The sequence below is a fragment of the Indicator indicator genome, chromosome 21 (genome assembly GCF_027791375.1).
Source record: "Indicator indicator isolate 239-I01 chromosome 21, UM_Iind_1.1, whole genome shotgun sequence".
In the NCBI taxonomy this organism is placed as follows: Eukaryota; Metazoa; Chordata; class Aves; order Piciformes; family Indicatoridae; genus Indicator; species Indicator indicator.
Genome location: NC_072030.1, coordinates 1,033,817 through 1,045,964, shown reverse-complemented (window position 1 = coordinate 1,045,964; position 12,148 = coordinate 1,033,817). Strand labels below are relative to the sequence as shown.

Below are 12,148 nucleotides of genomic sequence, written 5' to 3'. Positions count from 1 at the left end.
TAATCCTGCTCAGCCTAAGCTTCAAACCCCTGCCCTGTCTCAAGACACCCTTAGAAAAAGTCCCTCTGCAGCCTTCCTGTAGGATCCCTTCAGGAATTGAAATGTAGCTCTAAGGACTCCCTGGAGCCTTCTCTTCTCCAGCCTGAACAGCCCCAACTCTCCCAGCCTGTCCCCATAGCAGAGCTGCTCCAGCCTCTGCTCATCTCTGTGGCCTCCTCTGGACCCTCTCCATCAGCTCCAGGTCTCTCCTGTGTTTGGGGTCCCACAGCTGGCCCCAGCCCTGCAGGTGAGGTCTCCCCAGAGCAGAGCAGAGGGGCAGGATCCTCTCTCTCCAGCTCTGGCCACACTGCTTTGGCTGCAGCCCAGGCTGCCCTTGGCCTTCTGTGCTGCCAGTGCCCATTGCTGGCTCCTGGCCAGCTTCTCCCCTTCCCCAGCACCCCCAAGTCCTTCTCTGCAGGGCTGCTCTCAATCTCATCCCCCCAGCCTGGATGGATCCTGAGGCTTGCCCTGATCTAGGTGCAGGACCTTGCACTTTGCCTTCTTGCCCCTCCTGAGGTTCTCCTCAGCCACCTCTGCAGCCTGTGCAGGTCCCTCTGGATGGCTCCTCTGGATGTCCTTTCCAACCACAGCCCTCAGCTTGGTGTCAGCTGCAGGCTTGCTGAGGGTGCTTCAGGCTCACTGTCTATAGGACCTCCAAGATCATCCACTCCAACCCTTACCCCAGCACTGCACCTACAGGGCTTTAAAACCCCTCCAGGGATGGGGACTGCACCACTGCCCTGGGCAGCCTGGGCCAGGGCTTGATAACACTTCTGGGGAAGAAATTGTTCCTCATGTCCAACCTAACCCTTCCCTGGTGCCACTTGAGGCCACTTCCTCTTGCCCTGTCACTTGCTATGTGGAAGAACAGAACAACATCCACCTGGCTCCCACCTCCTGTCAGGTAGGTGTAGAGAGCCAGAAGGTGTCCATCAGCCTCCTTCAGCAGAGCTCTTCCTTGGTGGAAGGCATGCAGGGGAAGCAGCAGTCTCCAGACTCCTAATCAACTTATCCTGGCCACCAGCAGGCACAATTCAATCAGGGCCAGCAAACAGCACTGTGGGTAACTTGATTTGCAGCTATTAGAATCACTTAGGCAGAAGAGAGCTCCAGGGTGGCTCCAATGACTCTGTGCCACCAGCACCTGCTCCTGGCAGGTCTCTGAGCTGGTCCTGAACACAGTCCCAGATCTGTCAGCAACCACAGCCAAAGGGATCAGCTCATGAAAATGAAAGAGTCCATCTGCTGGGGGAGGAACTGAAGCCTGCATGTGGCTGAAGAGCACAGAAGTCAGAGCTGAGGTCCCCAAAGGGGGCCCCAGGAGAGCTGGGGAGGGACTTTGGACAAGGACTGGAGTGCCAGGACGAGGGACAATGGCTTGGAGCTGGGAGAGGGGAGATTGAGAGTGGAGATGAGGAAGAAATTGTTGGCAGTGAGGGTGGGGAGAGACTGGCACAGGTTGCCCAGGGAGGCTGTGGCTGCCTCCTGCCTGGAGGTGTTCCAGGCCAGGCTGGATGAGGCCTTGAGCACCCTGGGCTGGTGGGAGGTGTCCCTGCCCATGGCAGGGGCTTGGGGCTGGCTGAGCTTTGAGCTCCCTTCCAACCCAACCCATTCCATGGATCTATGAATCACTTTTCCTGGTACCCACACCACCCCAGCTGTACTCATGCCCATAACTCCCAGTACCTTGCTCCTTCCTCCTCTCTCAGACCTTTCCATCAAGTTCCAACCCCCTCCCACCAGCCCCAGGTTGCTCCAGGCCTCATCCAACCTGGGACAATCACTGCTCTGCTCCACCATTTCTGATCCACACCAGGATGCTGGCACTGGCAGTTGGTTTCTGAGTGCTCAGACACAGTAAAGGAATCTGGGAGAGAGTGAGCAGAAGCTACAAGGTTTCCTTACCCAAGCTGCCCAAGCTGCTGTCTCTGGTATCCACTCGCACCTCCAGGGCTGTCACTGCCTGCAGGTCATCCACCCCTGTCAGAGCTCTCTGCAAAGACAAGCAGAGAGGCTGTGCACCCTCAGGCAGGAAACCAGATGGCAGAGGAGCACAAAAAGGGCTGGGAAAGCTTCCAGCCAGAGCTTTGTCAACACACACTGCAGGTCACAACAGCTACAGACGTGATGCTGCTGAGGGAAATCAGCAGACAGAGACATTTCTTCCCTCTGTCTCCAAAACACCCTGGGCTCATTCCAACCAGGGACATCCCCAACCAGAGCAGGCTGCTCACAGCCCCAACCAACCTGCCCTGCACTGCTGCCAGCCATGGGGCAGCTCCCACCTCTCTGGGCAGCCTGGGCCAGGCTCTCCCCACCCTCAGGGGCAAACATTTCTCCCTTCTCTCCACTCTCCAGCTCCCTCTTGCACTTCAAACCATCCCCCCTTGGCCTGTCCCCACAGGCCCTGCTCAGAAGTCTGTCCCCAGCTTTCTGCTCAGCCCTTGAAGCACTGCAAGGCCACCAGAAGGTCTCCTGGAGCCTTCTCCTCTGCAGGCTGCCCAAGCCCAACTCTCTCAGCCTGGCCTCCCAGCAGAGGGCTTCCAGCCCTGCCAGCATTGCTGTGGCCTCCTCTGGCCCTGCTCCAGCAGCTCCCTGTCTGTGCTGAGGGCTCCAGAGCTGCCCCAGCACTGCAGAGCGGCAGAATCCCTCCCTGCCCCTGCTGCCCACACTGCTGGGGATGCAGCCATTGTGTTTCAAATTATTTTTCATCTCATTTTGTTGAACTGTGATTTTAAGCAGCTGAACTTAAGGAAGCTTCTAGACTCTGTGGCCTCCCCAGTAGAACATGAGAAACAAAGGTCTAAGGTGAAAACCTGGAAGTAAGCAAAAACCTGAATTCACCACAGCCCATCCCTGGAGGTGTTCCAAAGAGGCAGAGATGTGGTGCTGAGGGCCATGGGTTAGCTCCAGCCTTGGCAGAGTTAGGGAATGGTTGGACTGGGTGATCTCAGAGGTCTTTTCCAACCCAAATAATTCTATGGTGTCCCCAGTGGTATCTGGAATTTTACTTTCTGCCCTCAGGTGCAGCCACCAGAAGGGCTTTGCTCCTGCAGAGCAGACCAGCTCCCCAGCTGCTGCCTGCTTTCTGCTCTCCACTGAACACAAGAGCAGGACACAGGCAGTGACCCTCTCCAGCAGGTGACACTGTCTGTCACACAGCAGAGAAACCAGAGCTGCCTGAGGTCTGGGCACACAGCCACACACTGGGACTCCTGCACTGGGCCAGAAGCTCCAAGCTGGTGACACAGGGGTTTGATGGGTGGGCCAGGAGATGGATACAGAACTGGCTTGATGGCTGCACCCAGAGAGTGGCTGTCAATGGCTCCATGTGGAGGCCAGGGACAAGTGGAGTCCCTCAGGGATCTGTCCTGGGACCAGGCTTGTTCAACATCTTTGTTGGTGCCATGGACAGAGGCATTGAGTGCACCCTCAGCAGGTTTGCTGCTGACACCAAGCTGTGTGGTGCTGCTGACAGCTGGAGGGAAGGGATCCATCCAGAGGGACCTGGACAGGCTGGAGGGAAGGGATCCATCCAGAGGGACATGGACAGGCTGGAGGGAAGGGATCCATCCAGAGGGACCTGGACAGGCTGGAGAGCTGGGCACAAGCCAGCCTCAGGAGGTTCAACAAGACCAAGGGCAGGGTCCTGCAGCTGGGTCAAGGCAATCCCAAGCACAAATCCAGGCTGGGCAGGGACTGGCTGGACAGCAGCCCTGAGGAGAGGGACTTGGGGGTGCTGGGGGATGAGAAGTTCAACAGGAGCTGTCAGTGTGCACTTGCAGCCCAGAGAGCCAAGCAGAGCCTGGGCTGCATCAGGAGAAGTGTGGCCAGCAGGGCCAGGGAGGGGATTCTCCCCCTCTGCTCCACTCTGCTGAGACCACAGCTGGAGCTCTGTGTCCAGTTCTGGAGCCTCTGTTACAAGAGGGATATGGACATGCTGGAAGGTGTCCAGAGAAGGGCCACCAGGATGAGCAGAGGGCTGGAGCTGCTCTGCTATGAGGACAGACTGAGAGAGTTGGGGCTGTTCAGTCTGGAGAGAAGGCTCTGAGGTGACCTTCTTGTGGACTTCCAGGATCTGAAGGGGGCTGCAAGAAAGCTGAGGAGGGACTTTTTAGGATCTCAGGGAGTGACAGGACTGGGGGGAATGGAATAAAGCTGGAAGTGGGGAGATTCAGACTGGATGTGAGGAAGAAGTTCTTCTCCATGAGAGTGGTGAGAGCCTGGAATGGGTTGTGCAGGGAGGTGGTTGAGGCCCCAGCCCTGGAGGTGTTTAAGGCCAGGCTGGATGAGGCCCATCATGGCTCACAAACTCTTCAGCCATGCAAGACTTCTGGCCAGTGTCTGAGTGGAGAGCAGGCAGCAGTTTGGAAAGCTTGTCCTGAGCCTGCCAAGAAGAGCTGATCATGTTCTGTGAAACACTGCCAGGGACAAACACTGCTGTTCTTGCTGAGATCCCTGACTGACATATCCCAGGCTGAGGGCTGTGGTTGGTAAGGCTGAAGGACAGGATGGAGCCATCCAGAGGGACCTGCACAGGCTGCAGAGGTGGCTGAGGAGAACCTCAGGAGGGGCAAGAAGGCAAAGTGCAAGGTCCTGCACCTAGGGCAGGGCAAGCCTCAGGATCCATCCAGGCTGGGGAGGATGAGATTGAGAGCAGCCCTGCAGAGAAGGACTTGGGGTGCTGGGGAAGGGGAGAAGCTGGCCAGGAGCCAGCAATGGGCACTGGCAGCACAGAAGGCCAAGGGCAGCCTGGGCTGCAGCCAAAGCAGTGTGGCCAGAGCTGGAGAGAGAGGATCCTGCCCCTCTGCTCTGCTCTGGGGAGACCTCACCTGCAGGGCTGGGGCCAGCTGTGGGACCCCAAACACAAGAGAGACCTGGAGCTGATGGAGAGGGTCCAGAGGAGGTCACCAATATGATCAGAGGGCTGGAGAACCTCAGACTGGAAGGTTTGGGGCTGTTCAGGCTGGAGAAGAGAAGGCTCCAGGGAGACCTCAGAGCTGCATTTCAGTATCTGCAGGGGAGGTTCTCCAGGCAGGCTGGGGAGGGACTGTTCAGAAGGGGCTGTGGGGATAGGCCCAGGGGCAATGGTTTGGAACTGGAGCAGGGCAGAGTTAGGTTGGAGCTCAGGAGGAAGTTGTGCACAGTGAGGCTGGGGAGACACTGGAACAGGCTGCCCAGGGAGGTGCTTGAGGCTCCATCCCTGGAGCCATTCCAGCTCAGGCTGGATGTGTCCCTGGGCAGCCTGCTCTGGCTGCAGGTGTCCCTGCCCAGAGCAGGGGGGGTTGGACAGGATTCCCTTGGAGGGTCCCTTCCCACCTGATGCCATCTGTGAAGCTGTGCACAGTCACTTGGGAGTGCTGGGAAACTCAGTTCAGGTCCCACTGGCACCACTGGAAGTTGCTGCCCTGGCAGGTAGGAGCTGCCCAGTCAGAGCTGCTGCACACAGCTGCTTTCTCCTCTCTGGCCTGGCTGTTCCCACAGCAGCTCTGTTCCTGCAGAGCTTGCTGTGTGCAGTTGGCTCAGAAGCATTTCTAGCTGTGTGTTTGTTTAGCTGAGCCTGGGTCCTTTGGCTAAGGCAGGAATTCCTGAGAGCTGAGCTGATCTCCCCTCACTCCTACACCTGTGTGCAAAGCCCAGGCTCACTCACACTCCTGGCTCCTGGGGATTTGCTGCAGATTCCCAGCTCAAGGGCACAAAGATCAACATTGCTGCAGGCGTGACAAAAGATTTGCTCTGAGAAGTTAATTACTAGAACTTAGCTCTTGAGAAAAGAGAAAAACAAATTAAAAGGAGGTTGTGATCTAAGCCAAAGGATTTTTGATGAGAGGGAACAGAGCTTCCCTGTGGTCCTGCAGCCAATCTTCTTTCCAAACCAGACTGCAGCTAAGGAAGAGGTTCTTCAGTATTGTAATGAGACCCTGGCACAGGTTGCCCAGGGAGGCTGTGGATGTTCTCTCCCTGGAGGTGTTGAAGGCCAGGCTGGATGAAGCCTTGAGCAAGCTGGGCTGGTGGCAGGTGTCCCTGCCCAGGGCAGGGGGTTGGAGTAGATGACCACTGAGCCTTCAAACCTGAGCCCTTCTGTGGTTCTATGAAAATGTCCAAATGCTGCAGATGCACCTGGGAGTGCTGGCTGAAGTCAGGTGAACATGGGCCAACACTGTGCTCAGGTGGCCAAGAAGGGCACCAGCAGCCTGGCCTGGAGCAGCAATGGTGTGGGCAGCAGGAGCAGGGCAGGGATTGTCCCACTGGACTCAGCACTGTGAGGCCACAGCTTGAGTGCTGGGTTCAGTTTTGGGCTCCTCACTCCCAGAAGGACACTGAGGGCTGGAGCAGGGCCAGAGGAGGGCAATGGAGCTGGGGAAGGGTCTGGAGAACAGGGCTGGGGAGGAGCAGCTGAGGGAGCTGGGGGTGTTCAGTCTGGAGAAGAGGCTGAGGGAGACCTCATTGCTCTCTGCAGCTCCCAGAGAGGAGGCTGCAGTGAGGTGGGGTTGGTCTGGATGAACTCCAGCTGTGCCTCCACACCTTGTTTTCAATTAGTATTTTTGAAGTGATCCATTCTCAGGAAGGATTCAGCAGACCCCAATTCACTTGGTCACTTCCACCTCCTTGCTTCCACTTCACTCACCAAGATTTTGGCTTCCTTGATCTCCAGGTTTGTTTTTTTCCCCTCCAATTCATTTGGGTTCCAACTGGGAGGAAAACTTTTTGCAAGAGGAAGAAAGGCAGTGGTTGAGTCATTCCAGGCAGGATCCAATCTGTTGTTCCAGGAGCCTCCAGGATTTTCAGGTCCCCCTGAGGCTGAGTGCATACCACATGAAGCACAGCCCAAGCCTCCAGAGCAACTGAAGTGAACAGCACTGCCCAACACGTGGGCCTGAGCTCGGAGGAGATGCTGAGCTGGAGCAGGATCAAGGAGCAGGGAAGAAGGAAGGACAACTTCCTGTTGTCTCTCAGGTCACACCCAGATGTGGTTAGTTGTGATCAGCTCACAAGAGCTTGGAAGATCTTTTGGCTTTGGGCAAGGAATTTGTTCTGAGAAGTGGGCTGCTTGTCAGGGAAGGCAGGAAAAGACCCCAGGGGAATCCCTGGGGATGGGGTGGGAGTTAATAGAACAAAATCAAACTCTGATTCAAGACAGGTGGAGCCCTTTCAGTTCAGCTCCTTCACCCTCAGTGTCCTCACTGAGGTGAATCTATGCCACTGGCCTGATAAAGTGAACAATTCACTGCAGTGTTCAGATCAAAGGCAGAAAGAGGAATTTGCTCACCCTGAGATTCAACAGCACCCAACAGGGAGTGATGGTGCCCCTGGGCTGGGCACTGGGGAGGACACAGCTTGAGTGCTGGGTTCAGTTTTGGGCTCCTCACTCCAAGAAGGACATTGAGGGCTGGAGCAGGGCCAGAGAAGGGCAACCAAGCTGGGGAAGGGTCTGGAGAACAGAGCTGGGGAGGAGCAGCTGAGGGAGCTGGGGGTGTTCAGTGTGGAGCAGAGGAGGCTGAGGGAGACCTCATTGCTCTCTGCAGCTCCCTGAAAGGAAGTGGGAGCCAGGTGGGGGTTGGTGTCTTATTCCTAGAGAGAGGATGATAGGAAATGGCCTCAAGTTGCCCCAGGGGAAGCTGAGGTTGGCCATTAGAAGAAACTGCTTGACTGAAAGGGTTCTCCAAGCCTGGCACAGGCTGCCCAGGGAGGTGGTTGAATGCCCATCCCTGGAGGTGTTTTCAAGAGGCAGAGCTGTGGTGCTGAGGGGCAGGGTTTAGCCTCAGCCTTGGCAGAGTTAGAGAAGGGTTGGAGTGGGTGAGCTGAAAGGGCTTTGTCAGCCAAAAGCATTCTGTGATTCTTTTTCAGAATTGATGCAGAGCAGGGAGCTGGAGATAGGAAATGTCCTGTGTCCAAATGGCCAAGCAACCACACCTGCTCCTATAGAGGAAGATTAAACAGCACAGCAGAAACCTGACATGGATACTACCAGGAGGAGTAAAAAGAACATCTGATACAGCAACCCTCTCATCAAGAGCTCTTGACCTGTAGCTTGGATGAAAGGTATTCAAATACAAAAGGTCAGAGAGATGCAGCAAGCAGAGACTGCAGGAGACTCAGAGGAAGACCTGGGGGGGTTGGTTGGCAGTCACTGCCCCTGAGCCAGCAGTGCCCAGGGGGCCAAGAAAGCCAAAGGCCTCCTGGCTGGGATCAGAAGCAGGGTGGGCAGCAGGGCCAGGAGGTGCCCATCCCCCTGTGCTCAGCACTGGGGAGGCCACAGCTGGAGTGTGGTGCTCAGCTCTGGGCCCTCCCTGCAGCAAGGACATTGAGGGGCTGGAGCCTGTCCAGAGCAGGGCAGTGAGGCTGGAGAAGGGCCTGGAGCCCCTGGGCTAGAGGAGGGGCTGAGGGAGCTGGGGGTGTTCAGGCTGGAGAAGAGGAGGCTGAGGGAGACCTCATTGCTCTCTGCAGCTCCCTGAAGGGAGGTTGGAGCGAGGAGGGGACAGCCTCTGCTCCTTGGGGACAAGGGACAGGAGCAGAGGAAATGGCTCCAAGCTGCAGGAGGGGAGGTTCAGGACATGAGGAAATATTTCTGCCCTGGAAGGCATCTGAGACATTGGAAGAGGCTGCCCAGGGCAGTGCTGGAGTCAGCATCCCTGGGGGTGTTCCAGCAGCTGTGGGCCTGGTGCTTAGGGACATGGTTTAGGATCAACCCTAAACTGGCTTGAAGGTTGGACTGGATGCTCTTGGAGGTCTCTTCCAGCTGGATATTTTCTGTGACTGGAATGGAAATATGGAACCACAGAGAACTAAGATGTGGCCACAGGAGGCCATAAACCCTCCAGTGAATGAGCATAAGATTGACAGAATTCCCAGAATCCCAGCATGGGGGGGCTTGGGACACACTCTGGGGATCATCCAGTTCAACCCCTCTGCTAAAGCAGGGCAGCCACAGCACCTTGCCCAGGAGCACAAGGCCAGGAGGGGTGGGAGCTCTGGAAGCAGTGGTTTCTGTTTGGTCAGCCTCAAGGTCAGAGGCTGAATGGGTTGGAGAGATCACCCAGGCAGGCCATGGACAATGTCAGAAAGCTCTTCTCTCAGCAGGAAGTGTCCCAGCTATGCCAACACAAATATCAAGTCCCAGGGCCAGGGAATCATTGCATCCAGGACCATGTGTAGGAGGGGCTGTATCCCTTCACAGGAGTCTTGGAAAGGGGAATCCTGAGCCATGTCCATACACATGGTCCTCAAGAGGGACAGCTCAGTGAGCTGCAGGGCAGACATGTCACTGTGCAGCCTAGAACTGAGCTTCTGACTGCTCTCACCCCCAGACCTGCTGAGGCTGCCTCCAGCCCCTGCCCATCCCACTGAGCAAGATGTCAACCAGCACTGGTCCCAGGACTCCCCCCTCAGGGACCCACACATCACTGCTCTCCACTTGAACACTGAACAGTGGACCCCTCAGGGGTTGGTACTGGGACCAGAGCTGTTCAATCTCTTCATCAATGACCTGGCTGAGGGCACAGAGGGCACTGCCAGCAGGTTTGCTGATGGCACCAAAGGGGGAGCAGTGGTGACAGCCCTCAGGCTGTGCTGCCTTTCAGCCAGAGCTGGGCAGGGAGAAACTGGCTGAAATCCAGCAAGGGCAAGGACAGAGTGTGACAGCTGGGAGAGAACAACCCCAGGGACCAGGAGAGGTTGGGGACTGAGCTGTTGGAGAGCAGCACAGGGAAAAGGGACCTGGGGGTGCTGGGGGGCAGAAGGATGCCCCTGAGCCAGCAATGTGCCCTGGTGGCCAGGAAGGCCAAGGGCAGCCTGGGGTGCATTAGAAGGGCTGTGGTTAGGAGGTCAAGAGAGGTTCTCCTGTGTCTCCACTCTGCCCTGCTGAGGCCACATCTGGAATATTGTGTCCAGGTCAGGGCCCCTCAGTTCAGGAAGGACCTCAGGGAACTGCTTGAGAGAGTCCAGCCCAGAGCCACAGAGCTGCAGCAGGCAGTGGAACATCTCCTGTGAGGCCAGGCTGAGGGAGCTGGGGCTTGGGGCTGGGAGCAGAGGAGCCTGAGGGTGACCTCATGGCTGGGGATAAAGATGTGCAGGGCTGGAGCCAGGCTCTGCTCAGGGATGGCCAAGGACAGCACAAGGGGCACTGGGGGTGAGCTGGAGCAGAGGAGGTGGCACAGGAACAGGAGGGAAAACTTTGTCCCTGTGAGGGTGCCAGAGCCTGGAGCAGGCTGCCCAGAGAGGTTGTGGAGTCTCCTGCTCTGGAGACTTTCCAACCCCCCCTGGCTGTGTTCTGTGTGCCCTGCCCTGGGTGCCCTGCTCTGGCAGGGGGCTGGACTGGATGAGCTCCAGAGGTCCCTTCCAGCCTCTAACACTCTGTGATTCTGTGAGTGTAGCCACTTCAAAGCCTTGCAGGATACTTCAAGTGGCTTCTTAGCAGGACAGAGGATTTCCCTAATTCAGAACAAAGCTGTGCTTTGAAAGTGCCATTCCCAGTCTCTAGGACAAGGTTAATGGAAAAAGCTTTCTCCAATGCCCAGGCTCAGGGTACTCCAGATGGCATCAATGAGATCTGCTTCAGTTATCATTAAGCTGCTGGCACTTCACACAGCTTCATGAAACACAGGAAAGGTTTTGATGTGAAACATGCTGAAAGGAGGCCAAGCAGTTGATAAATTTCCATGAGCTGAAATCTCCTTCATGCAGATTTTCCCTGTCAGATCTGCAGCAGGCTACAATCAGCCCAGGAGCAGCTGGGAGGTGAAGTTAGCAGAAGCCTGCAGCTGCCAGTTAGCCTCCTGCACTTCATCACAAAGTCGGATGGGTACTCACCAGCTTCCTGGGAGAAAGGTATTCCTCCAGGAGCAGCTCTCCCTCATCTCTCAGCAGGGGGCTGGGATCTAGGGTGTCTGGCCAGCTGCAATCAGTCACCTGGAGGGCAGCTGAGGCTGGGTGAGAAGTGCTGCCAGGATTCCACTTCAGGTCCATCTCAATAGCTCTAAACAAAAGGACAGCAAGAGGCCTGCATTGATTATTTCCCTCCAGCAACATCTCTTTTGACTTCCATTACCAGTCAGCAAGTGCCTGAGGAGGTACAGGTTAATGAATCAGAAAGAGCCCAGAGCAATGCATCACAGCCTGCCTGAGAGGAGGCTGGAGCCAGCTGGGGGCTGGGCTCTGCTGCCTGGTCTCAGGTGAGAGAAGGAGAGGAACTGGCCTGAAATTGTGCCAGGGGAGGGTTAGGTTGGAGAGAAGGAAACAGTTCTTTGCTGCAAGAGTGGTCAGGGATTGGCATAGGCTGCCCAGGGAGGCGGTGGAGTGCCCATGCCTGGAGGGGTTCCAGAAGCCTGTGGCCATGGCACCTGGGCAATGGTGGCCATGGTGGTGGAGCAAGTCCAGAGGAGGCCACAAAGCTGATCCAAGGGCTGGAGCAGCTCTGCTGTGAGCACAGGCTGAGGGAGCTGGGGGTGTGCAGCCTGCACAAGAGAAGGCTCCAGGGGGACCTGAGAGCTGCCTGCCAGGACCTGAAGGGATCCTGCAGGAAGGCTGCAGAGAGACTTTTGCTGAGGGTGTCTGGAGCCAGGCCAAGGGGGAATGGTTTGAAGCTGAGGCAGAGCAGGGTTAGAGTGGAGCTGAGGAAGAAGTTCTTCAGTGTGAGGGTGGGGAGAGACTGGCACAGGTTGCCCAGGGAGGCTGTGGCTGCCTCCTGCCTGGAGGTGTTCAAGGCCAGGATGGATGAGGCCCTGAGCAAGCTGGGCTGGGGGGAGGGGTCCCTGCCCATGGCAGGGGGGTTTGGAGCAGATGAGCTCTAAGGTCCCTTCCAACCTGAGCCATTCCATGGTTGACTCAATGACCTTAGAAGGCTTTTCCAACCCAAGCAATTCTCTGATTCTCTAACTGTGTTATGCTTCAAGTGGGGAGTGAAATCCAGAGCTTGAAGCTGAAGCACTTCATTCTCCAACTCCCAGAAGCATGAGCACTGAACTCTGCAGCAGCAGGAGCAGTGTGTGCAGAGCTGTCAGCAGTGCAAGAGCAATAGGCTGTGCCTGGCTGGTACAACCATCAGGATGATTTACTCAGCTCTTTACCACCACTTGGCAGGAAGGAAGCATCCCAGCTGGAAACACCACTG

General features: G+C 56.6%; 1 protein-coding gene across 1 annotated transcript in view; it reads right to left on the bottom strand.

Moving 5' to 3' along the window:
* The window catches only part of LRRC56 (leucine rich repeat containing 56), a 36,896-nt gene extending 25,892 nt beyond the window's left edge, over positions 1-11,004 (bottom strand). Inside the window, exons 1-2 of the mRNA XM_054390722.1 lie at positions 10,849-11,004; positions 1,945-2,032 (exon numbers count right to left, since the gene is read on the bottom strand). Of these exons, the coding sequence (XP_054246697.1) occupies positions 1,945-2,032; positions 10,849-11,004 (244 nt within the window). The remainder of the gene's footprint in view (positions 1-1,944; positions 2,033-10,848) is intronic.
* Positions 11,005-12,148: the final 1,144 nt, after the last annotated feature.